The sequence below is a fragment of the Triplophysa dalaica genome, chromosome 16 (assembly GCF_015846415.1).
Source record: "Triplophysa dalaica isolate WHDGS20190420 chromosome 16, ASM1584641v1, whole genome shotgun sequence".
Taxonomy (NCBI): Eukaryota; Metazoa; Chordata; class Actinopteri; order Cypriniformes; family Nemacheilidae; genus Triplophysa; species Triplophysa dalaica.
Window position 1 is genome coordinate 10875117 of NC_079557.1, and position 26962 is coordinate 10902078.

Below are 26962 nucleotides of genomic sequence, written 5' to 3' on the forward strand. Positions count from 1 at the left end.
TCTGCTCTCAAGACATTCTTTTCATACACAACAATGAAGCAGTCAGAGATAATGTTTACTATGAATGACTGTGCTTTCTCTATCCCCGCCGGCGGACAGCCATACAGAGATGAATGTGGTTTCTCCCATAAATTGCGGATGATCTGGGTCCACTAAAAGTCCCTCTCTAGCTCAGCCTGCAGCAGATTGGCCGGCTCCACAGGCCACTGCATTGAGCTATTAATAGGGTCACGTTTGCTCTTCTCCTCCGTTCGATGCTGAAATCTAAACCAAGGATACTACGGTAATGTATGGTTAATACACTATATCACTATAATGGTTCGCCATCTCAAAGAAACCATACATCCATCCAGCCACATTTACTTCATTAATTATGTATTTGCTATATATTTTTTATTTTTCATATCAAATTGTATCATTAACCGGGTGAAAATCAGATCACTTAGATAAGTAATCGCACATCTAATATTTAAAATATGTTGCTCAAGAAATCACAAACCGAGCAAAATAAGTTGCATATTTAAGCGGGGGTTCCCAAACATTATATAGATTAGGGGAGATTCACATTTCGTGTCTACAACCGCACGGAAAACGCGAGACACACTGCTATCTCATTTTTCTTGCAAAGTGCCCAGGAGTTTGCACTCTCCTGGCGTCGCTTAGCAACCATGGGCCACCATTTTATAACTCCACCGTTTAACTTATATTAAGCCTTAAAATTCTGCAAAGTAGGTGCATGGCCATTAGAGTGACAATTGGTTTCAGCAAACCAGGCGCCTCAGCTATAACCACGTCCCGCCTTATTGCCCATTTTCGATTATCCGGGAGTGACCCGCGATGACACAATGCCAAGATGGCAACGAGTGCCTCCAACTACTTTAGGATGTGCATTCGGCGTAAAAAAATGATGCATACAAAAGGCAGTTTTTTTACTTTTGAGTCAGACCTAAGCCGTAGCCTCTACGCTGTAGGCAAGGCGCTGGTTTGGTTTATACATGTGCGTTGTTGTCTGCATCGACATCCAATGGCCACCAAGCGTCATTGTCCACAGGCGTGTTGCTTGTGTAACCAAGACAAGAGCTGAAGAAAATGGGGTTCGTTGTGTATCCTGTCTGAGGCATTTAGCAATGATAACAGCAAGTCAGTCACTTTTGCAGCTTGAGTTGTTACAGAACACGTTATGTGTTTAAATAATTCGTTCAGAAATGCGTATGAGTAAACCATGCTTTCACAGAGTTATTTTACTTGAAGGGAGGTGGTTCGAGCAGACCAATCACAGCGCTTGCAGTCCGCATCGCTTTGACGCGTGCGCGTCAGGGCCATAAGGCTCCCCAAAAAGCCCGAACATTTCTAAATACTACAAATTTTACCATAAAAAAATGATACAGATCAATTACCTATTCTGTAGTATAGTTACTATAGTATACTACAGTGTCCTGAAATTTAGCACGGTTTAATATGGAACATTTTATAATATACTATACTTTTAAGTAGGCTCTCACAAAATGTGATCATTATATTCTGGTGAAGATACGATGATAAAAAATATTATATTAGTAATCCCCAACACTGCATACTATGACATCAACGTGTGTAAAAGAAGCTCTTTTTCCAGTAAAACTCATTTCTTTGGGTCTGTGTCAAACTTCGGGTCTATGTTTGGTTATCGGTCTGGCTAATGGCTAGTATATAACAATTTATTTTATGTTAAGTTAATATTAATTCATATTTTATTGTATATTAATCTTCATGCATTTTCTATAGCCTAATTAAATTAAAACTACTCTTAGTTATTAACTAGTGGTGCCACATAACGCTGGTTTATGTTAAATGTCGCTGAAAGCAGCAGTCCCCATGCAATACCACTTCAACGCACCGGGGGATTCAACCCACTGTGTGGGAACGGAAGCACTGCGCTTAAGTTTATTTCCTCTTAAGTTTCAATCCCTAACCCCACAACAATAACAATAATTGCAACTAACAACACAAAAAATGCATAAAAGGTTTCACCCTAAGGTGTATCAAATGAATTTCCCTACACTGCAGTGCATACCAGAACTCCAGTTTGACCAGCTCATTCAAGCTGTACATGACTGGGCGTGACCTGTAACCCTCCAACGTCCTGTTCAGTGCTGTAATGCTAGCACACAGTACAGAACAATGAAGCAATGACGCAATGAAATTCAGCAACAAAAAAAGATCATTTCCAGTCACACAACTTCAAGTGTTGAGTAAACGGACACATCACACTGGTGTGTCAGCATGCCTGAGCCCTCGGCATTGTCAGTAGTACTGGTAAAACCGGCAGGATCAGTTTGATCTGTTCGGTTTTCAACTCGCAGAGTAAAAATCCCGAGCAAAGCCGGTCGATAAAACTTTCCACGGACCAGATCCTGAGTAGAATGCTGCAGGGAAATCCATTTATTATTGTGAAAGCAGTGGGAGGGCAGGACGAAGCAAAAATGAGGAAAAGTCTGTGTGTGTGCGATGAATAACATCCCCTCTGATGACTTTAAGCATCCTGGACCGGCTCCATCATCAGTTCCTCTCACAGCCCTAAGCTTCCCGGACATTACCCATCATCCAGTGCTGGCCTCTCTACCCAATAATCAATAGCACAGATAAGCCGCTCGGAATAGCACATTTCGGTTTCCTGACACCTAAATGAGTACATAAGGACACTTAATGTGTTTCATATAAACAAAATATTTGTATTAGTGGTGGGCATAGATTAATTTTCTTAATCTAGATTAATCTAGATTAATTCCAAAATTAATCTAGATTAATCTAGATTAAAATGGCTCATTTGAATTCTGCCGAAGGCATTCAGAATATGTGTGCTACCCAAATAATGACTAAAAGTAAGTCTTTGAGAACGGGTTTCTCAAGCCAGGTGGCGCATTAGACCAGGGGCTCATCTCCTGTTTCCAAAATGCATCACAAACTGCTTGAGAAAGCTGTTCTACTATGATAATTGGTGATGAAAATTAAATTATGTTCAATAAGATGAACTTGTGTTTACTTCCGCATTAGCTAAGGGATGATTTCCGTTTAGGTGGTACTTGAGACTGGAAGAGCTCCTACAGTACATTTACATTTAGTCATTTAGCAGACGCTTTTATCCAAAGCGACTTACAAAGAGTGAGGGAGCAACAAGCGACCTGTCATACAGGAGCCATAATACATTAGATCTCAATACAAAGTTACTGGTTTCAACTAAAGCTAGACCACAACCTGTTGAGAAAAAGTGTTTTTTTTAAACCAATTCCGCATTGCACAAGGTGCAAACAACCTTAGTCTTGTCGATGTTTCTATTGGGAAGCTTCTTAAAAATGAATATTCCCTGAAGCAAACCCGGCGGCTTCATAGCTGCATCCATGTTAGCACGTCACGTTTGATATGGTAATTTCACAGTAACGTAATGTTGTGTTCAGACCAAACTCGAATGGCGTGTCAAGCGCGAGTGATTTATATGTTAATGCAAAGAGCCAATAGACCTACTTGCGGCGCGAATCGCGCGAATGAAGCCCTGGTTATGAGATGATGAGGCGGCTTCTGCTTCCGCGAATCACGCGAGTTGAAAAATCTCGTTCTCGCCCCGTACAGTGCAGTTAAGCTGGTATACATCCGCGCTAAAATATCAAGGTGAAAGTCATCATAGCTTGCGTAGTATAGACCCAGCTCCCAACCCAACTTTAAGAATAGATTAACGGCGACATTTTTTTTAACGCGCGATAATAGTCTCACTGCGTTAACGGCGTGGCCCACCACTAGTTTGTATTTAAGTTGACTGCTCAGAAATTGTTTGGCAAAGAACATTTAAACAACCCTGGTATCTCAAATCAAGCACACATAACACACAGCCACTCCTGTCACTGTGTTCAAGCATATCCACCCTTCTGTTTAGCATACCTACAGTTTCTCCTTAGTGAATTACACACGTAAAACGTCCATAGAGAACACAAGGGACAAGAACCATGTTCTACAGATCAGATAACATAAAGCATATCTGCAGAGTTTTGTGGGTGGGTTTGAAAAAGGCCTTACTGTGTGTAAAATCAATAACGCTGTTTCATTGGTCTGGCTGGTCTCTAGGTGGAGAACAGCGAGGGATCCCCGGGGGCAGGGAGATCTGACAATCATCATTACTGATTGCTTAGTGCTTGGAGCAAATATCCTCCAGTCCACCAGCAAGCAAAATGAGAGGGGATTAAAAAAAGCACATGATGGCCAAAGAGAAATAAACATCAACTGTGATTTGGGGCACGTGTGTAAGCAATAGTACTTACTGGTGATGAATATTGACAGATGATGAGTATTTTTGAGTATATATAATTATTGTTAATTGTTTTAATATGAGCCGTCCTGTTACTCTATAGAGCATATCTTTAACTAAACATTCTGCATTTATATATTTATATATGAAGAGTTTGGATCAAAAATGAGATAACTCTGTTTAAAAAAAAATCAAAACATGTCGATTATTGTGTTATGTTTTCATTGTGTTTTATTATGTTCGTTAGCTGTAGTTTTTTGGTTATTATGGCTTAAATTAAAACAAACCAACTGCAGTTTGATTGATATTAATTGTAATGTACATTAAAAAATATATATAAAAAAAATTCTCATTTCAAAAAGTTAACTTTTCATATATATATATATATATACTGAAAAAATGAGACCATTTCAAATTTAAATTTAATCCGCATTCTAGATGTTATGTTACATTTCCAGTCCAGTATCTGTTAAATGTCAACCAAATCAAACCTCAGGAATGACAGTCATCCATCAGAAATGTGAAAGAAAAGCAGCATGACAAGACGCATGAAAATGTGAAAAGTTTTCCTAAATACTTACTCATGTTTTGCTTTAAAGCGAATATTAACTTGTTGTGTTTGCAGTATTTATGCTAGTTACAATTCTTTCATTACACCCAGTAATTGTGTTCCATCTTTTGCAGTAATTTTTTTATGTTTTCGCATTATTCTGCAACATTTATTCCAAAAATTTTTATGTATAATAAACACTTCTATGCAATGCTGTATATAATTGTGCTAGCTATAAACCAAAATGCAATTTATTATTTTGTGAAAATCTGGTTCTTGATGAAAAAGTATGTGTATACAAACTGTAATTCCAATACTTTAACATCAAATCTTTTGGTGTTACCAATATACTGTTGTTTGATATTGACTGTGTATACTGTACATGATATGCATATGCAAACTTATCCAAATAACCACTTTGCATTTGCAATGCAAAATTTCAAAAAATAGTATGCAATAATTGCACTAACAATAATGAAATTGGGAGAGATTAGAAAGTAACAACTTTCAAAAAGACAATTGTGGATAAAATGCATAAACAAATAAACCTTGCCTCCAGCCATGACGTCTTCAGCCTGTTTCTGTGTTGTAGATCCCTTGAGTACAATACAGTTATGTGTGTAGAGATTTAAGTTATAGAAACAGATATTTCAGCGCTCTCACTCCAACGCTTTAATGCACTGCAACACTAAATGGATGAAATTTTTATGCAGAGCCTCTGTTAATTCTGCATTAAGAATTGGACTATTTAAGTCTACATTAATTATGCATTACCAGCATTAAAGTCCCAGTGAAATACAAAATGACAATTTTTTCATGAAATATTGCAAAGTTTAATATAAATAATTTATCAATGTGGGTCATTCTTTACTTAAAAATTGTGTGCCCTCACAACTTTAGTTAAAATCTGAAAACATACTTCCGTCGTGTAATGACTATACATTTTTGGATGACATATGTTGGACGCCTTGGGTGGAGCATCTGTTAACTTCTCCTATTCAACTGTCAGTCTGCTGTCAGTTCCATTTCAAAATGCATCTTATACTTTATACATCCAATCAAATCGCTTAGAAAGACGGAAGCCACTATCAAATTTCCCTTTCACTCGAAGATGCATCTAAATGCGGAAGTAAAAACGATGGCAACTTCCAGTTCACGTGGGCTTTAAATCAAGAACCCTAATCCCATATAAATGTTACAAATCTACCTCGCCTCCATTTTTGCATTCACATAATGCCGGGAAAGAAAAATCTAAATGACAAACTCTTCTTTGTTATAGCCGTGCAAAGAGACATCACTAGATGGCCACACTCCAGAGCTCAAACGGACCATAGCACTGAAAACAAACACTGACCCTTGGTCTCAATCAGCTCGCATGTTCAGTAGTCAGGACACTGACAGCGAGTCAGACATTTTAAGGGTTGTCTTGTTTGCAAAATCCGTCTAGTGCACTGAAACGTTCATCCCCTAAAAATTCCCACAATGCACCGCAAAAACCAGGGAGCATCAATACTCTTTAGGTTCCCTAACCAGAAATCACGTGATGAGTTTTGAAGAAGTTTAACAGAAATCGTGGAGCCAACTCATTTTCATGAAAAGACAAAGGCTCATTTTATGTTACGTATAAACAAACGTTGCTTGACAGGCAGGCAACACAATGTACAGCGCCCTCTGGCTTTCAGATGCAGCACTTCTCGTACTTCACTCAAAAGCTGTGCATAAATCACGTGATATTTATGGTCGCTTTATCGTGACAGCCCTAATAAATGGTGAAAGTGTCTCAATATGTACTTCAACCAGTATTAAAAAATCAAGTCAGAGATATGTCGGTTTTACCAGTACTTGATTATACCAGTTTTAAAGTATCACAACGCGCTTAAGCAATCAAGTCACAGGAAACTGAGTGAGCGGTGTCCCAATGAGAAGGGAGCCGGGGTCCTTACCGATGCCCGGACCCGTGTACACGATATACTGATTCACAATCTCGGGACCAATGGAGCTGATCCGAGACACGAGGCCAGTCATTCACTTAACACTTAATCAGCACAACAAAGTCACAGCACAAGTCTAATAACAGAGTATTCAAGAATATTCATACAATGTTCCACCATAATTGTATGAAAACCCATACAGTTAAGAGAAAAGTGAAACATGAGCCATGCATTGAAGTGGAAGAATCAAGGGTAAACACAATCAACAACACAATCTGATGACTGTCAACACAAAGTGTTACTATGTCGCAATGTTTTGGATTGAGAGTTGAACATGTAGCCATACCAGTCTGACGATTGAATGAACTTTCAAAGTATGAGAAAAGCTTGTTAAAGGTGAACTGCTATGCCACTATATTGATTACAATTAGGGCGGTCACAATAAACGGACGATAAAGGTCACATTTATTCACAAGAAGTACGGGAAAATACTGCTGCATCCGAAGCCAGAGGGCGCTCTTGTGCGGAAACTCCAAATACGTCCTGCAGAAGAAGACAATAATATGTTCTAGAATCTAGAAAATGGCTATCTTTTTATCACTGTTACTCTAGACTCATCAGGTATTTTTATGATGATAAAGTATATTTATAATGGTCATGTTTGACGGGTGTTGCTTTTCAAATACACATTATAAGCGACTCAAACTCTCACTGCTTTTAGACCGAGCAGCATTTCCTACTAATCCCAGAACTGTGTTTCACGGAAAAGCTACCCATACAAGAAAAATATTGACACATTGCATATCGCAGCTACCTTGATTTCAATACGATTTAGTGGTATCGCGATAAATTATCGTGCAGCCTTGATCACAATACAATAGTATACAAACCAAATTTGAAGAATGGAACTGAAATGCAGTGTTTCATGCATTCAATTAGATTTCCAAAACTATCAATAAGATTTTTGTTGCACAATTTTTTATAGAACTGACAAAACTTAAGGTTCAATTGAATCTTCCTAAAAAAAATCTAATTGAATGGGACTAAAAAAGCAGACAATCGAGAGGATTAAACATACATCATGTCATAAAAAACATAAATTAAAAAAAAAAAATATTTTCGTATTGTGATATATTGGATCATGGTATTTTGTTACACCCCTTATAGTAACCCACCCTGTTGTACAAACCTACTCTATGTACTAAGGTTTTGTTACAGTCACTTGCAATGCCTATGTTTGCGTACTGACACAAAGCTTGTTATTGGCCAAGGTTAAAGACATCCAGCCACATAGCTGGCCTGGACACATGCTTTGATGTTATTATTTTAGCCAACACTGAATTGATAACCTCTGGCCGGGGTGCTGGTTCAGCATTGTGGCTCTCTATCTGCTTTGACACACACAAAGTGACGATTTTTCACAGAGTTGTTAGTCTACATTATAACTTGTGCCTTACATTATGTCTCAGGGTTCTTAATCTGATATCCCAAAAACGGGTGAGCACACACATCCATGCAACATCACACGCACATAGCCAAAAATGACAAAAACTTATATACAGTTATATAAAATATACTTCCGTGTCAGAATGGCATCTCAGTCCTAGATAGCCAAATAAAACTATAAGCTAATTTATAGAGTATTAAAAGGATGATTTAGAAGGATTCTATTTTCTTACCAGACGGAAAGAGCACAAGACAAATTATATTTCAAAGAACGAACAGTTCAAAGTCCACTTTAACTAATCTGTCTTGTATTTTGTAACTGTTGTGAGTTTAATTTCCCACAGAGCCCAGAGACAGACAGCAAAGGAAAAAAAGGATTAGAGATGGCCAAGGATAACAGATTATGAAAGTATATAGTATCTGTCCCTGCGTAACATGTTTCACAATCTAAGAAAAGAATATCTAATCTGGTCTTTCACACTAAACTGCAGGTACCAACTGAAATTGAACTTTTCCACTATAAACACCAAAAAGCACCACATAAATACACGTGCATATTAATAAATCTGTTTGTTTAGTGATATCTCTAGCTGGAATCTGGTTATAAATAAGACTACTCGCGACTCCCCAAAGAGAGATTTGGTTTCAAAGCCAGGAATAAATAAAACCAGATCAAACACTAAAACGTAATTTTTTTTACATTCAGTGTTGTTTGATCATCGGCCTTATGATGCTGTTTGCAATCCTTTTTGCACATTGTCTCTATGCTAATAAGTCTTCCCCTTGAGGACTAATTATGGGGATCAGCAATATGAGCATAATATGCAGCAAACTACACAGTAGCTACTATACCCGGTTCAGCGCCATACAAGACAGTTATATCAGTCTAATCTGTGACCAGAGGAAGGCAAGGCAAGCGCTTCCTGTGTGTTTATGAACAGCCCCAATGAAGGATCCAAGATATGGGCAGGGCAGCATTCTTAGGAAAGGCAAATCATGCACGTCATGGTGAGTCCACACAAGGGATCTCATATCCACCCAATGCAGTTGCTTTATCAACATGAACACAAAGCAAGAATACCTGACTCATGAACGCCGTTTATTTTTGGTTAAAATGTATGTCATGTTTAAACAGAAACCACTGGGGTCTTTTTTTTCATATTATCAAGTGAGAAATTAAAAGAAAGAAAAAATAAAAAGGTCTCTTTTTAAGCTATGAAAACGATCGAAATTTACAATCTGAGAGCTTGTGAGCAAAAACATAAAGACTATAAATAAAAATATGAATAAAAAAACATATTTACGAAGCCAAAACAAGCTGACACACTGTATTACAGCCGTCATATCGGAGACACGCTTTATTACATCCAAACAAAAGAGGCCTGTGAGCTCTCCCTTCTAAAAACCGCACATTACATTTTCTGTCAGTCGCCAAACAAAACCCTGCACATATCTTATTAAACAAATATAGTTGCTCGTGAATTGCACACTAAACAATATTTCGTAATTCTTTAAATAGAAATGAAAACGATGTAAAACGCATGCGCTCCCATTATAGAGAAAGCTGCCCACATTGACAGCGCGCGCACTTGCTCCGTTTATTATAACTGAAGTGCTGTAGGTCCGTAGCGAGTGCTCGAATCGTACATATACGGTCTCATAAACACCAATAAAATGCACTTACTCAAAGCCGAAGAAGAGAGAGCAGGTCCCAATGATGAGAAATAAGGTCAGGTAAAATACTCCTTTCTGTCGCGCCATCATAACCCGTCCATCGCAGCAGAACGTGTTCTTCCCAGGTAATTTCTCCCATTTTCGGACCTTCCGTGCAATCATCACCGCCGACATGGTGGCTAATGAAGCGCTGAACACTCAATATCAGCCTTTTGGATAAATAAGAGTCCACTAAATGATTAACTTGGGTTTAGGACACGCTGAAGACAAAAATGATAAAAATGCAAGAGGTCAAAGAGCTTCTCAGCAGGCGTACGATTCTTCCTTCTTCATGTGTGTTACGTGTTTGTAGGTTTCCTCCCGTGTATTTTCTCATAAATCTTCAATGTTTTAGTCTTTGCAGCGGTCTGCCGCTCTACATATCTGCTGTCTTGGACTCAAAATCCACAGATCGAAGTCCCGTCAAATATATAAAGGCAAAATTCGCATCCACACTCGGAGATTTGCCATGTTGGCTTTCAAAAACATGCACTTCAACACACCTGAAAAAAGTGACTTCCTTTAAAACGTGCAGATTCAAAATGAGAAAGAAACAAATGCGTAATGTTACAAACACATCTGGAGATTAGACCTTGACCGACTGACGTTTGCCTTTAGGCTGTATGCGTCTATCCCGAGGATTATCCTTCCTTTGTCCAATCAAAAAGATATACAATAAAAAATATCTCAAATCCAATGTTACCTATGCAAGTTATTTGAAAATGATCTGTGTTATGTGTACGAGTGAAATCTTTCCTCGTAAAACGCAAGCAGGGCTGGATTCCTCGGGAGCAGGAAACACGCCTAGATTGAAATGTCTCTTCTTAAAGGGCCAGTGCCTCACTGTACAGGGAACAAAGGAATTTTGTCTCCTAATACTAATTATATCTAACCCATCATTTAACAAATCAAAAGTGACTGTGTGAAATATTGTCCCTTGACAGAACAATTATATTTTGGCATGTAGGTAGATTCATGTTTTCCTCGATTTTAGAGATGTTTCAGCAGATCTTGCACCTGTCATGAGATTTATGTAGGCTGAAAAATACGCACAATGCCACAATTGTTGTTGCACTGGCAGCATTCGTTTATTTTGAATTGATTTGCATCTATGGTGCATCCGTGTTCATGGTTTTGGTAAAAAGTTCTTAAATGCACACAGTTTTCCAGATTCCCTATATCTCTTCTTTATTCCCTGCAAAGAATAAAACAATGCTGATGTTGCTTCTTACTTTCTTTGCTTTGTTGCAAAGACATTTTGGGGGGATTTGGGTGTCTTCCTCTTATCTAACAAATAGACTATCATTTCATATAATTTCAGCATGAGCTCCCCAGATGTCTTAAAATAATACTTTATCAGTTACTTACCCTCATGTCATTCCAAACTTAATAAATAAATGACAGCTAATTTTTATTAAGTAAACTGTCATTGAGAACTACAAAATATGCTTTGTGTATTTCATATTGTTAGTGCATCAGATTGCAAAAGTAAGTTTCTATTCTGATGAAAAACAAATGGGTGCAAGCAGGATCTGTGATGTGTCATGCAGCATTTACCATGACAGAGTCATCAAAAATGATATTTTACAGCGGATGGCTCAGTCAAACACACCTAATAACAGACAGGTCTGACTCGGTTGTAAAACCAATCAAAAGCTTGGAGGTTATTACCTGCGCTTTGACGCTGACCCAGTTCATTTCCAGAAACAACATTCTTTATGTGGAGTCTGTCAAATAAAGTAAGTTGTGTTTGAGAAAAGTTAAGGCTGCAATGGATATCTCGTCATTTGATCTTTGAGACGTCTTAAAATTACTGCTATCTGATATTATGAATTATATTTTGCTGTTATTAGATGCGTCAGGTAAAGTTATATGATGATTACACCCTGGCATCATATAGCGTTAAAAGAAAACTGCATAATCACCTATGTTTTCATAGACAAATGTCAGACAAAAAGCTGATTTGAGACCAGTGCCTTGAACTTTGATTTCCCTGGAAACAGACAGGTTGCTTGTATTGTTCGTTTTAATACCATCTACCAATGAATGGTCAATATGTTGACATTTGCCTGTTTCTAAAGTACATTATTAACTCATCAATTTAAACATCAGTAAATTGTTTTGATTGAAATTAAATGGATAGGAGCAATGCAATTATTGTAATTGCCAAGCCTACGTCAGTTGTAGGGAGGAAAAATATATTTGTTGTGAACTTAAATATGTCTTTAAAAATTATATTCTTAAATATTTCCAGCAATTTAAGTGGAATGTGAGTGCTTAACAATTTAATAAAATGAACTCCAGTAATATTAACTTGACTTGTGTTAATGCTGTTTATTTGAAATGACTATTGATAGCTCAAGTCATATTACATTTTAAAGTTTCAAAATTTGCCCCACAATTTTTGGAGTAGTGGTGCTGCCCCTGGCATAGAAACACAAGAATGAAGCGCACACATCAAATATTTGATTCCAAAACAAAAATGTATTCTTATACCAAACTGTAAACAATTTTGTGTGCTGTTATGCGGTACAAAGTCATATGAATCCAGGTTTAACATATAATTCCATATCCAACTCAATATTACTGTTGTGCAATTCAAAGAAACACTTTAGTATGTATGTGGGGGGGGGGGGTCTTTGCTTAGAGCCCCCAAAATGATAAACACGCCCCTGTGTACAAATAAAGAGAAAACGTGTTCCCTCTCTCTGTACAGGTTTGAAGACTAAAAAACAAAACACCATTATTTACCAATAGGCGGCAGTCTTGGGCTTTATTTACATTTATTTACAAATTCACCGTTTTGAACTGAAATTACTTTATGGAAGTTAACTAAATAAAATTTGAAAATTGTTAAACACTCTTATCAGAAATGACAAATGCTAAATTCCGTGAACCATTTGAGGAAAAGGGCGGTTGTAGTTTTAAAAGTGTCATTCCTGTGCGAGTCAACCTGTGACGAACTACATTTCCCTTAATGCATTCGGCTCAGGTTAAACATCCGTTTGCGGAAAGCGATCTACTGGATTGTTATGCTGCACTGCAATCGGTTTGCCTCCAGTAATCTGAGCTAAAGTAAATGAAAGAGGACAAATCGAACTGACTCTAGAACAGAAACTACACTTAGAAGTGGTTTTATATTTTCCGGTTGTCAACACGGAACTAGATGCCACGGTGTCGTGTACTTATTGCGGGCTTGCGATTGTAAGTTACAGTAACGTTACGTATTTAAATGTGTTGTGTTAGTCTACTGTTGACCACGTTTGGTTCTTATTAACGTCACGCTCATGTGTTGTAAGTACAGTAAACTTGGTTAACTGGTTGTGGCGAACTGTTGTAAAAATATATATTTTTATTTTTCGATCAAAAGGTAATTGTGGCGTTAAAGTATGCTGTCTTTTTTTTAGTTATCATTGGATACTGTTTTTCTTGCCACTGGTATCCTAATAATATGTAGGCTATAATGTAATAGAATGTCGATTCATTCAGTGCCTTTTGTTCAATTCTATTACAGGTAAATATCCAACATGATGTCTGAGGGTTGTTCGTTCATGAAAGGTATGTTCCTAGGGGGCATCTTTTGTCTGTTCATGTCTATGTTTGGCACCTTTACTCCAGGACCCCAGGGTGACAGTCATCAACACCATCATCTTAAACCTGTTAGCAAAGATGAACTTCAAAAGTTATCCGAGGCCCAGATGTACGACCTCACCCAACAGGTTCGAGTGTTCTGTCTCATTATGGTGACCCCGAAGCTCCTTGTTTATTGGGCGACGGCCAATGATACCTGGAGCAAACACTGTGACAAGTCTATGTTCTACACCTCAGAGTCTTCCAAAGCTCTAGAGGCATATGACCTACAGGAGGCGGATGAGTGGGCTAGATTACGCAAAGCCATCACACACGCCTATGAGAATGCTGGAGACCTGCGCTGGTTCTTCGTGGCCCAGCCCACCACTTTTGCAATTATTGAAAACCTGAAGTATTTGGTATTAGAGAAAGACCCGAGCCAGCCCTTTTACATTGGCCGCACTGAAAAATCTGGAGAGCTGGAGTATGTGGAATATGAAGGTGGGATTGTGTTGAGCTATGATGCGATGAAGAGGCTGGTGGAGGTATTCAAAGATGAGGAGAAATGTCCAGCGCGAGGCCATGCCTTGTGGAAGATGTCGGAAGAGAAGCAGCTCGCCACATGTTTGAAATACAGCGGGGTGTTTGCCGAAAACGGCGAGGATGCACAAGGCAAATCGCTTTTTAACAAGAAAAGCGTTACCTCTATGATCTCTGACAGCATGAGCAAAAACCCAAATGATGTCGTGGAGTCCTGTTGTTCTGATTTGGCGATCACCTTTGGTGGCATGGCTGCGGGCCAGATGCAGGTCATGATGTATGGTGTCTACAGACTTCGTCCGTATGGACACGACTTTCACGATTCTTTGACATTTTTGCCTCCTAAAGACTCAGACAATGACTGATTCAATTTATGATTCGGTGTTTACTGTGTAACACAGGGTTCAAAGAATGTTGATCTTAATGGGTCATTTTTACACTAGGTGCAGGGCTAAAGATTTGCAGTATGTACTTTATTTTGTATTATGTGCTTTGAAGGTGGGTGCAGGTATATAGAGGTTTTTTTTCTGGGTTCTGGCTAGATCAAAACCTAATCACTATTACCAAAATCAGAAGGAAAATGGAAGTTGTTAAATTAAACATAAGGGGTTAAAAACAGATCATTTTGAGTACTTGGTTTGAACACTGAACGAAAATGCATCCTTGGTTTTAAGATAAATTTGCAGTATGATGCAAAGTGAAATGTTTTAGATGCGTAATTTATGCACAAAAACATGGAACTTGCATTTACCCATTAAAAATGTATTAAATGACAAACTGGAAGTTGTTGCTGCTGTATGACAGGAGCCCTTTGATCCAGCTATGTGTAATTTTTTTTTAATTTTTGATAGTGAAATCGAAAGAAAGACAGTCCAAAGATATAGGCCTTTGTTAAGACAAATGCCTTGTTTTTACGGGCTTGCCGCATCATTCACATCATCTGTTTTTGTATGGAAGTGTACTTTATTGAAGTTTAGAGGAGTTCTTGTACCACACACAGCACAGCATTTACACTGTATGAACTAGCAAAAATTTGGAATTAAATTTCATTTTTTTGAGTCACTGTCTATTTACATTACAAGTTCATAATTAATAGTTCTCATTAGGGTTACCTTTGAAATGAAGTATTTACATTTTTATATTGGCGAATGCTATGTAGCAGAGCTTCCCCAAAAAACGTTTCCAAAGGTTCTGGGCCCCAAAATTCTGCTGAAGTCATGGATGTCCTTGTATGAATTGTGTGATTTATTTTTGGGTGATACATTTACTATGCTATAATTACTACATTATAGAACCATTTATTTCAGTTCACTATGGTACATCCCTTGTCAAAAAACAATTAATTTAAAATGCATTTATTTCATGTTTAGTATAGTTTAAATGTGTTAACATATTTACTGACATGACATTCTGAAATACAATTATAATTAATGTTATTTGAAGAACTATTTATACACAATTCACATTTCTTCATATTAAGCCTGTGTTTGAATAAAAATGTGTTCTCATGTCACTTTTGATAAGGATTTTATCTTCTTTTTTTTTTAAATAAAATCAATCTCAATCGATGCAAGATATTTAAAGTGTACCTCAAGCTCATTTGCAATAGTTCCACTTTAGCACAATCAAATACACTTTAATGTATCTTTAATTAGATTTCAGCACTATTTCTGCACAATTAAAGTATATTAAGTACAAAATTAGTTGTTCCAATTTAGCAGACTTTAAGTACACCAATTTAGTATAGCGCAGATACAATCGCAGTGTATTTTCATTAAGTACATAAGATGTAAATACATTTTAGTATATTTATTTTTCACTAATGTATTCATGTGGGCTACCACAAAACCCGAAGTTTATAATAAATATATTGTATTTGTAATTGATATTGTAATCTGCATATTAAACATGACATCTTAATAAGTGACAGTAGCTGCATTTTTAGTTTACCCTTTTTCTCTTTTTTTATAATTATGTTTTTATTAAATATTTGAAAATTCTGATTTAGCATGAGCCAGGTTTTTTTTAAACCTGTCCTGGATCCCTTATCTGACACAACCAATTCAGGTCTTGCAGTCTCTACTAACAGAACTCTAGCTGATGAGTTCTGTTATTTGAACCTGCAGTCCTTTCTTAAATATGCACATATATATCTGAGCTGCAATGGCACAATTCAGCTCTCACTGTAGCAACAGACCATTCTAAATTGACTTAAATGCAGGTTTTATTTGTGCATTAAAATGGGGTTGCTTTCAAAGCATTAAGCATGATATACAGTTGAGTCCATTTGTATAAACAGAAGACGGGCTGCCTGTTGACAAGGGGTCCCAATGATTCACAAACTCATGTCTACTTATATGTCTTCATGTGCCATAGTCCATCATTCAGGTAGTGAACGTTCTCAATTCCAATTCCCTTGTTTACTTTCTCTCTGATCAGTGAAGCAACACAAGAAAGTATTTGTGAAAAGTCAGGTTATCTGTTGCACAAAACTGTAACTCATAATGATATAAAATGAAATAGCACAAAATGTAGTAAATATGAGGATTGCATGACATGAATAAAGATACCTACATGTCGTGTGCTGACATCTTCATGACTCCTACACAGAGTGCATGCTGTTTACCTTCTGCCATTATAGCCTGAAAACAAAAACTTAAGGACAACAACCTGCATTTTGACACATGCACGTCAGAATTATTGACCAAAACGTATTCCCTTATTCAGGTAACGCAATTGAACATTTAACCTCCATTTATAACATCAGAAAATATTTGGAAAAACCAGAGGGGCACAGATCATTTAGAAGGATACAACTACTGTGTCTGTATCAGCAGGGTAGAGTTTGGCTCCTGGTGATGTAAGGCCCGGGCACATGATATTGGCTCCACTCAGAACAAATTTGATGGCTCCTTTATCTACTTGTTGGTGTGGCAGTATGAAGGGAACTGGAAGACAGAAACATCATTGCCAGGCATCAGCTTTATCAAATGAAATATACGTGTAATGTGATCTCTCTACTACATATTCAAATCAAAAGTGTCTTTCTTACATTTGTGTAGAAGTCTGAGGGTGGGATAAAACGGTCCCTCTCTCTGTCTGAAGAAAAGCAGCTCTCCATTTACAGTAAGAATTTCAATATGTTCATGACTGTGGACATAAGCAAAATAGACACCGCATATTTAATGTAAAACTAGCTTGACAGTCTTTAAACACTACATTTTTGTAGTCTTAATATTAAATATAAATAATGACGATCAGGAATGGCTCTTACCATCTCACAATTTTGACAGGGTCTTTTTTGGGCATGATTTGGTTGAGCCATTCATCGATGTAGGGAAACTGATCTAACAGCTGATTCTTTATGCCCTTGATTACAGATGTCTTCAGTTGAATACAGTTTGAAACATTCTCCTTTTCATCGAATCTAAGACAACAAGAAGAAAGAATGAAGTGTGCACAGTCCAGTTTAATGTTGAAAACAGTATGACGTGTCTCTGTTTGACAAAACATATGCAAACATTAAAAAACGATTAAGAATTCAGACTGGTATGAATGTGTGATGCAGAACAACATAACTACCCATAAATGCTTATCATTGAAAACCTGATCAAGTTTTACCAGATCAAGATAAACAAAACATTTACAAACAGTTTGCTTCCCTGTAATAAAACATAAGTACTTTAATTAAAATCACTGTTGTATTGTGGTACTATACGCACGTTAGCATGTACCTACACAACTTACTGTCTCGGATAAAAAAAATAAAAGCACTCAACACGCAAGGATACCATATTTAAAAAGTGGTAGACTCATAAATAGAAGAGTTATCATAACCACTGAGATGGAAACGCCAACAGGCACATGAACCACTCCACAAACCCTAACGGTAACAATGCTAAGTTGTGTTAGCTAGCTTCATGGGGTTGACAACGGCTCAAGCTTACTTTTTAAACATCCTTGCGGGTCGTTATCGTCACTCTTTTCCTCTTACTGTTGTTGTCCTATAGCTCGTTACTGTATTTATTTGTTAAACTAACTAAATTAAACTAAAGATTCAGTTGAATATGGATTGATTAACTCCACGCTTTACGTCAACAGCAGGTGACTCCTGTTTACGACATTTACGACAGTGGCAAGCATTTTTCGGCTAGGGCAACACATCCATAAACTACAAAAAACTGATTGGTCTTCACTAACAGTATCTCATACACGTTTGATTTTAGCGATCAAACAGTATTACATCTGACTTGCTATGAAAAGACCATTGAAAATATTGTCGAATTTGGCTGCCTATTTTAATTTTCTTTCTTTTTAAATTCTTAATTCATTAAATGTTTTACAATGTGAAAATAAAAATCACGTTTATACAGTCACGTTTAACTAAATAAAATCATGGTTCTATATATTTTTATTTTTAATGTAAAAAGTGGACCAGCTCACCCCACTGTTCTTTACCATTGAACATTTGCAAGTGCTTTTTTCCATCTCCCAGTATTTTCAGGCCAGATAATTGTATAAACAATCACTGAATTATAAATATTATCAGCACTGAAAGAGGAAAAGATCATGGAAACACATAGTTGTTTATTCTGAGGCAATAAAAACAAGCATACTTTCCAGACACTGGACAACTGTCCACTTAAGTATGATTTCTCAAAACACCATTGCCCAAAATTCCACAGATCCAGTGATGCCACACAGAGGAGTTTCTCAGTATATAGGCCAAATTGAGAACTGAAATTATATATAAACTTGGAAACACTTGGATGATAAAACGGTGCTGCTGTGCTTGTCAAAGTTTCTGGTGAAAGATTTCGGTCGCAATGTAGCTGAGTGTCAAACATCAAATTTGAGTGTAAAATGTATATACAAAATAAACAAGAGGAGGAAATGCGAGATGGTAGAAGCAGGGAGAAGAAGACTAAGGAAGATGTACAAGTTAGTGTTTAGCAGCGTTAACATTTCTACGAACAAACAAGTGCTTGGTTTACCTAATCTTGGCACATACTGTGAAATTTCCAATCAGCCTCAATTGTTCTATTCATCAACAAATCACATTCACAGAACATAAATTGCTTGTGACCAACCAGCTGAATGATTGAATCATTTTTCCGTTTATCAAAAACGTTGGCAAAAAGAAATCCTATTTTCAATGTTTATACACTGGTACCTAATACAACATCGACTGAACAAACAAGTCTATTTTGATCAATCTGGTACTGGTTTCTTTGCACGGGTAATAAGTCGATGTTAAGTGACAATTGCATGAAACACACAATGGGGGAAAAAAAAAAACACAACATGGCAGAGACAAATAATAGCCATGAAACCAAGAAATAAATAGTTTTTTAACTCGGGATAGTCCAATTCTCTTTAATAAGCAATTAATCGACATAATCCTGTATTATAGTTTCTCTTGTTTTTAAAGAGACGTGCCATTCTGAGGGGGGGTAGAGCCAAACAAATCCAGAAAGAGAAAACCGAATCAGTTATTGGTCACCGTGGTGAAGATGATAAAGTGAACAAAATCTGGAACGAGGAGTTCCATGTGCTAAGTGAAGTTAACGACGTCACTGAAAACAGCCTCCTCTTGTCATTTCTTCCATCCCTCATCTACACCTCTCATTCTTTAAGCCACATAGTTGTATTGATTGGGATTTTCCTTATCCCTTTCCATGTAGTCCCTGTCAATAAGTGACTCTATCCTCTTCTTTAGATCAGCAGGCTAGAACGATAAAATAAAACATTTAATGACACTTGATACACAGCAAAAGTTCTTAATGCTTGATCCACTTCCGCATTAAGAAACATCATTCACATTTGTCCTATTTGTCCTCACCTTGACTGGGAATTTGAGTTGGTTGTACACCTCAGACACCAGAAGATTATGGCTGAGAGTCTTCCTCATCTTCATGATTCGAACGATGGCAGCGTCGATTTGGTACTGACGGTCTTGGAATACTCTCTCTGTAGTGCTGGCCTGCTCTTCCACCTGCGAGGTACAGCAATCAAGAATGAGACTCACTAAGCCAATGACTCTCCAAAGTCTGATTGCTATTCTGACAGTCGAAAATTTTAAATGAAGTGTGTTACCGTTTCTTTCATTTGGATCTGGTTGATTTTAATCCTGAAGAGTTTGTGTTTGAAATCATCGTTACATAAGAACTTGTCTCCGTCTTCCACATCTTTGCTCTTTGGGGTTTTCATAAGAACACGTGCTTTTCCGCAGGCTAGTGACTGCAGGGTCCGCCTCAGCTCGCCGTCCTCTGCAAATTTTCATTTATTATTAACCAAAGGTTAATGTAAGTCTGGCATCAAATGTGCTTACTAACACATGACAGTGAATCCATACCGATGCCTGTAGCCAGCTTTATGTCCTCCAGAGAAAACTCCTCCCCTTCATTATACATAAGCAGAACTAATGTCTGAAACAGTGACACCTGGAGCTCTTTCTTGCCCTGTAAAATGGCTTCAATTATTTTTTGTATTTTACCGAGAAGAATGCATTTTCTATTTCAATACTTTCGTAGTAAGAGTTATGCGACACAATTTGCATTACCTCTTTAAATTCTGCCTTAAGCACACAGTGTCCTAATGTTGACTGCCACTGTAGCTTCCTTCCACTGTGTTTGCCCAGGTAAAACGTCTTGAAAATCTCCTGGAGTTTCACCATCTGGAAAGTGAAGAGTAATTTTATGATTACTAATGTGTTGAAGTATTAGAAAGTATCAGATGTAGTCTCAAATTTCTTAAGTACAAACCTCCGGTGGGAGATGCACTTCCATGGGGACGTAAGTTGGCCAATAACCCATTGTGAGAATGTTCACTGTCAGCTCAATGTTCCCAGGAATATTTTGACATTGAATGTGCTGTGGTAAATTTGAGATGGGTGAATCACTGGTAAATAAAAGAAAAAAGTAAAAAGAAAAACACTTTAAACATTACCTGTTTGAACTGGACCATAATGTCTTTTGAAAGCTCCATGTCTTTGAACATTCCTTCCAGCTTACTGGTAAATGCAGCTCCGCATTCTGAAAAAGACAAGCCACTTCCACTTTTTCATGCTTCTGTGATAATAATGTGATGGGTTTTAATGGAGAGATGTATCTTACCATGCTTCAGTTTGGACAACATTGATTTTTCCGCATCTACAGAAGCACTCTTTCCCACCAGTAACCTCTTCGCTAAATCTTTCTTGTAGAATGCCTCGAAAACATCTTTGCCTGAAAAGGACAAAACAAAGTGAGGTTTAGGTTGATAAAGTTTAAGAATGGCAAACCCTCTAAGCTTTTCAAGAAGAGCATAAAGTCTTACCATAAATGAACCTGAATATGATCATTATCTTGTCCAACATTTTCTCAAGTTCCTCATCGGTTGCTTCCTTGTTTCCTGCACGAAGCTTTGAATCCACATATTTTGCTATATAACATAAATCACAACATGAATATTAATACTCATCATCACCCGATCAGCTGCAGACTCTTAAAAAGTGATAACTGACCTATGAGCTCGGCAGGTTTGTTTGGCCGTTTGTTGATATAGGTCTCAAACGCCTCCTTCATGCCATTCACAAACTTCTCATTCTTCATGAAGCATATGTCAATGATGTGATCGACTTTATCCTTGAAATCCAGAAGCTCCTGTACCATCGTCTTGTCTTTCTCTGGGTTGATGACTATTGTGCTTCCAAATGCCTAAGACACACACAAAAAACAAGACTTTAAGAATAATATCACACCGAAATGTGTTTTATCACAAGTCTAAAGCTCATCTATTTATAGTCACTTGGTTCTCTTGCTCACCTTGATGTACTCTATCCAATGTTGCAGGAGAACCTGCACGCCACCCCTGACACGACTGAAGAGCTGATACAGCAGAGACAGATCCTCAATACGGTTCTCATCCAGCAGGTTATTCAAACCTTGTGTTTTGGAAAACAAAATGCATTTTTATACTAGTGTACACTAGGTTAACCATTTCAAACCTAAATACGGTTCTTTTAACTTTTGTTTGATGAGGGTGATGTTAACTGAATACCTTTCTGTAGTATTGCTGTAAGATGTTCTCCAAGTAGTTGCTTTTCTACTGTGGCAATGAGGGGTTTTCTATAAAATAGAAAACAGGCAATTTATCACATGTTGAATATTTTTATTTTAAGGACCAGTTGTGTGTTAGGCATATTCTTTGTTAACATACTGTGTGCTCTGATCCAAGTATGTGATGACTCTGTCAGCCTCCTCTTCTAGACGTTTATTAACATGATGGAGATATTCTGGCACCTGCGAAGAAAACAGACAAGTTATTAAGACAGAAAATTAAGTCTAGCCTAGAGTAAGGCATCGGGTATAGACTAAGAGCTAACATTTCCTTCTAGAACACAGATAATAAAGCAATGATGACATTCAAGTATAATAAACTTCCTTTTTGATCTTAAACTCACCTCTCTCTCCTGCATGAGCCTCTGGCCCTCTGCAGCATACAGTCGATTTGTCTCTTCCAGAAAACGCTGCTCAAATGAATCCTGATATATCTGTCAAAACATGAGCAATAGTGCATTTACAACAAATCTATGAGCACACACAAATGGTAGAACCACACATTTTAAGGGTTGAAATAAACGCTTAACAACAAAATATTTAGTACAGGAAATATAAACTAATATTGCAATGATTAAACAAAACAAAGACCAGGAAATTTGGTAATAAGACTAGTAGTGCAACTAGTGTATCCATCCATCCATCCATTTTCTACCGCTTATCCGGGGCCGGGTCGCGGGGGCAGCAGTCTAAGCAGGGATGCCCAGACTTCCCCCTCCCTAGACACTTCCTCCAGCTCTTCCGGGGGGACACCGAGGCGTTCCCAGGCCAGCCGGGAGACATAGTCCCTCCAGCGTGTCCTAAGTCTTCCACGGGGTCTCCTCCCGGTGGGACATGCCCGGAACACCTTCCCGGGAAGGCGTCCAGGGGGCATCCGGAAAAGATGCCCGAGCCACCTGAGCTGGCCCCTCTCGATGTGGAGGAGCAGCGGATCTACTCTGAGCTCCTCCCGAGTGACTGAGCTTCTCACCCTATCTCTAAGGGATCGCCCGGCCACCCTGCGGAGAAAGCTCATTTCGGCCGCCTGTATCTGTGATCTTTTCCTTTCGGTCATGACCCACAGCTCATGACCATAGGTGAGAGTGGAAACGTAGATTGACCGGTAAATCGAGAGCTTCGCTTTGCGGCTCAGCTCCTTCTTCACCACGACAGATCGGTACAGTGACTGCATTACTGCAGAAGCTGCACCGATCCGTCTGTCAATCTCCCGCTCCATCCTTCCCTCACTCGTGAACAAGACCCCCAGATACTTGAACTCCTCCACTTGAGGCAGGAACTCTCCACCTACCTGAAGTGAGCAAGCCACCCTTTTCCGACTGAGAACCATGGCCTCAGATTTGGAGGTGCTGATTCTCATCCCAGCCGCTTCGCACTCGGCTGCAAACCGTCCCAGTGCATGCTGAAGGTCCTGGTCTGATGGGGCCAGCACGACGACATCATCCGCAAAGAGCAGAGATGAAATCGTGTGGTCCCCAAACCCAATGCCCTCCGGCACCTGGCTGCGCCTAGAAATTCTGTCCATAAAAATTATGAACAGAACCGGCGACAAAGGACAGCCCTGCCGGAGTCCAACATGCACCGGAAACAAGTCTGGCTTACTGCCGGCAATGCGAACCAAGCTCCTGCTCCGGTCGTACAGGGACCGGATAGCCCTTAGCAAAGGGTCCCGAATCCCATACTCCCGGAGCACCCTCCACAAGATGCCGCGAGGGACACAGTCGAATGCCTTCTCCAAATCCATTCATGGGAGTTTGCCCAACCAATCCACTAGTGTAACCATTTAACAAAACATAGGGGGGAAAAACACCAATATAATCATTACATCCCATCACTCATTAAATGTGTGTTTTTAACCAGACACTGCAGTCAAAGTAATGCACTGTTGACTCATATCAATTTACAAAATCTAAAATATCCTTTTTCAAAAAATGTTTTTTATTTAAGTTGTGAATCTGTTTAAATCACAGTTTTGGAGGGGACAATACCATTCTAGAAACTCTAATTCATCAAATGAATTTACTTTTCTCTATGCATACTATTTTTCTAGTATAAGGGTAAAAGGGTAAAAGGGATGACGGGCTTTACGCGTTCATCATGATATTGGACCCAGAACATGACAACGCAGTAGATCTAACCTGCAGATCTGACAGCATGCTCAAAAGACTCCTCAAGAGAGTACGGTCTACGGCCTCCCCACTCCGCTCTCTCTCAATAAGAAGCAGAATCCCGGCGATTGTCTTACTTTGCACCTTTAGGTCGCTGATGATATAGGAACGAAACAACTCCAAACCCATATCCCTGCAGACAAAAAAAAAATGATTTGCAGTTGCAGATGATGCAAAGTGTCAAATATTTTGCTTCAAAAGCAGATACGTACCAGATTGAGGGCAGCATTGAATTTTGTAAAACGTATGTGCGATCCAAAAACAAAAATATACTTCTTACCATAATCTGCGAAAAGAGAGAGAATGCTATGTCATTTTTACAAACAGGTAAAGACACAAAAAAAGAGGCACAAATATATTCGACATGCATGTAAAAGATGATGCTTTCCCATATTCACAAATATTTACGAAGGTGTTTCACAAGTTATGTGTTTAACAAACCATTTGTCTGCAGTGATCTTGCCAACATTTGTCTATTTTCTTCAGAAAGAGAACACTGTCTAGAGCATCCGTAGAAGAGGAGTTAAGAAATACTTTCATATCTCAAATTTAAAACTCTATTTTAATACAGTTAAAGCGATCACCAAAGTTATTCAGGCCTTTGGTTAACTTTATACCCCAAAATACAGCAGAAATGAAAAAAAAGGATATTCTCTGAACTGGTCAATCTGGGCCTTGATATGGTCTTCACAAACCACTCTGAGCTGTTTATAGAGCTTGGCAGATATCTTATGTGAACACAGGTTTTCAACAGCCTAAATAAAAACGAGACAAGTGCATAAGATAACATATAGTATATCTTTTATAAATGATGACAAAACTGTTTGTAAGACAAAATTCACACATTTTCTACCTGATAAAGCTCTTCAAGGTTGTATTTTATTGAAGTGCTGTTCTGTATGGCTTCCACCGCCTCCTTTAGCTTCTGCCAGGTCTCATTTGTGTAATTCTCTGGTAATTTTGGCTTTTCTGAAAAGGTTTAATACCGAGATTACACACAAACTGTTGCGCAAACACAAATAACAATGTATACTGAGAGCAATTTACAGTACAACAACAGATCTTTAAAAAAGGTATCAACACATAAAAGTGTCATACATGACTGGCACCCAAACAAACCACAATAAAGAAAGGACACTTCATTACATAAGACTGTTTATATTTTAATTTATGTTACCTATGAAAAGCACAAACCTTACAGTATATAAAGTATAAATCTTTTCTCCTGTAAAGCACTTTAGTCAAACTGGTGTGCTATACAAATTAAATGAACTTGAACTTGAACAGCTTTTCTACACATCACAACATGTGCCGCCTAGGTAGGCGGGTCACTATGGGTTCGAATCACATAAACACGTGTAAAAGATGACGTTAGCCCACTCATATTAAAAACGTTACCTTTAAAGTTCTTGATAACAAGTTTCTTTGCAGCACCGGGTTTACTGTTTGAGAATGTAGAGGAGCCCGCAGTCTTGGTGAGTCCGTTCGCATGATGCCCCACACCTCCGGGCAGGAACACGTTTTTTGCCTTAGAACAAGACGCAGAAGGGTTACTCGACTCCTCGGCCATCTTCACATCCAGTCCGATGAAATCCACCGAGTCCTCAAATCTCAACTTCTTGTTGTGTTGCTGCGAAGTCGTGGAAGAGCAGGACGTGGTGGAGGATGAATTGCAAATGGCTTTCGGAGACGAAGATATTGAATCAATGTCTTCTTTCTCGGAACTGTGAATTTTTCTCTTCTTAGAAGACGTTAAACTACTGTCGTTGTGAACATCGGAAGCTGCGGGTCTGGGCTCTTGGGCTGGCGATGGGGGATTAGGGGAAGGTAAACCTGTTGGAAACATGAAAAAAGAAATACTAAATCAAATAGCTAATCTACTAATGCTACGATCCCGGTTGTGGACGCGTTATACTCCTCGGTATCGGTCGGGAAAAGTCCAACCTCACGGCTCCGCGTGCGAATAAGCAGAAAATAGTATAAATTGAGAAGTGTAGCCCCACTTGGACCCTTCTCTGTTCTTGTTATTGCCAGCAGAGGAAAGATGGTTGAATACTGCTTCCTCTCTCGCGAACGCACTCTCTCGCGGCGCACAAAGTCTGCTGGGTTTCTACGTCCGTTTCGTAGATGGTTTCCGTTAAAGCATTCTGCTGCACGTCGTTTTGCCGCTCGAGAAATCTGCTGGTATTGTGAGTTTGCGTAAAACTAAGCGGGGAAAGAGTAACTTTTTTGAGATCCTACGCTGACCCACCGGAAGTACTTACGACCGTGTGCGCGGCTGCTGTTGTGCGTTGCTAAAGCGCAAGGCGTGAAATTCGAGCTCCTCCACCAGGGGGCGACAAAACACAACGCGAGTAGAACGCTGCGTGTCATGTGAAACAATCTCGTTGCGCGAAATGTTTTATTCGTAAATGTATGCGACACATTTTTTATAAAGATCACTTTGGGATTTTTGTGTTACATTTTCAACAATCTATGTTCACCAATAGCTTTACTTTAATAACGTCATACAGTACAAAGTGTCGCACAAAATACAGAACAAATGAGGCATCTTAAATTGTGTGTCAATTTAAAGATTTAAATGTAGAAGTAAGCGCACATGTGCCTGAGGTCTTAACCATTGCGGCTTTTGTGATGTTGTGAGATTAAGACCTAACCAAAGCAAAAACTCG

At 38.5% G+C, this 26962-nt stretch overlaps 4 protein-coding genes across 5 annotated transcripts in view; 1 reads left to right on the forward strand and 3 right to left on the reverse strand.

The window, feature by feature from the left end:
* Positions 1-10710, reverse strand: part of zdhhc9 (zinc finger DHHC-type palmitoyltransferase 9) — a 25926-nt gene extending 15216 nt beyond the window's left edge. The window contains exon 1 of the mRNA XM_056769576.1: positions 9888-10710. Coding sequence (XP_056625554.1) covers positions 9888-10051 — 164 coding nt within the window. The 5' untranslated portion in view covers positions 10052-10710. The remainder of the gene's footprint in view (positions 1-9887) is intronic.
* Positions 10711-12934: 2224 nt separating this feature from the next.
* c1galt1c1 (C1GALT1-specific chaperone 1) lies at positions 12935-15603 on the forward strand. Of its 2 annotated transcripts, none has more exons than XM_056770231.1 (2): positions 12935-13210; positions 13431-15603. In XM_056770231.1, the coding sequence occupies exon 2, from the start codon at positions 13444-13446 to the stop codon at positions 14389-14391; it is 948 nt and encodes a 315-aa protein (XP_056626209.1). In that variant the 5' UTR covers positions 12935-13210; positions 13431-13443; the 3' UTR covers positions 14392-15603. The 2 variants fall into 2 exon arrangements, with proteins under 2 accessions (XP_056626209.1, XP_056626210.1); XM_056770232.1 differs by having other exon boundaries at positions 12935-13120.
* A 629-nt stretch (positions 15604-16232) lies between these two features.
* mcts1 (MCTS1 re-initiation and release factor) lies at positions 16233-18144 on the reverse strand. Its single transcript, XM_056770234.1, has 6 exons — positions 17974-18144; positions 17301-17453; positions 17079-17176; positions 16841-16974; positions 16601-16668; positions 16233-16457 (listed from the first exon to the last, which is right to left on the reverse strand). The coding sequence occupies exons 1-6, from the start codon at positions 17982-17984 to the stop codon at positions 16376-16378; spliced, it is 546 nt and encodes a 181-aa protein (XP_056626212.1). The 5' UTR covers positions 17985-18144; the 3' UTR covers positions 16233-16375.
* A 449-nt stretch (positions 18145-18593) lies between these two features.
* cul4b (cullin 4B) lies at positions 18594-26573 on the reverse strand. Its single transcript, XM_056768916.1, has 20 exons — positions 25689-26573; positions 25144-25259; positions 24942-25045; positions 24732-24801; positions 24503-24576; positions 24261-24423; positions 22470-22559; positions 22226-22308; positions 22067-22134; positions 21832-21950; positions 21531-21723; positions 21344-21448; positions 21142-21252; positions 20975-21060; positions 20791-20898; positions 20589-20702; positions 20382-20487; positions 20123-20295; positions 19869-20021; positions 18594-19754 (listed from the first exon to the last, which is right to left on the reverse strand). The coding sequence occupies exons 1-20, from the start codon at positions 26134-26136 to the stop codon at positions 19659-19661; spliced, it is 2580 nt and encodes an 859-aa protein (XP_056624894.1). The 5' UTR covers positions 26137-26573; the 3' UTR covers positions 18594-19658.
* Between the last annotated feature and the right edge of the window lie 389 nt (positions 26574-26962).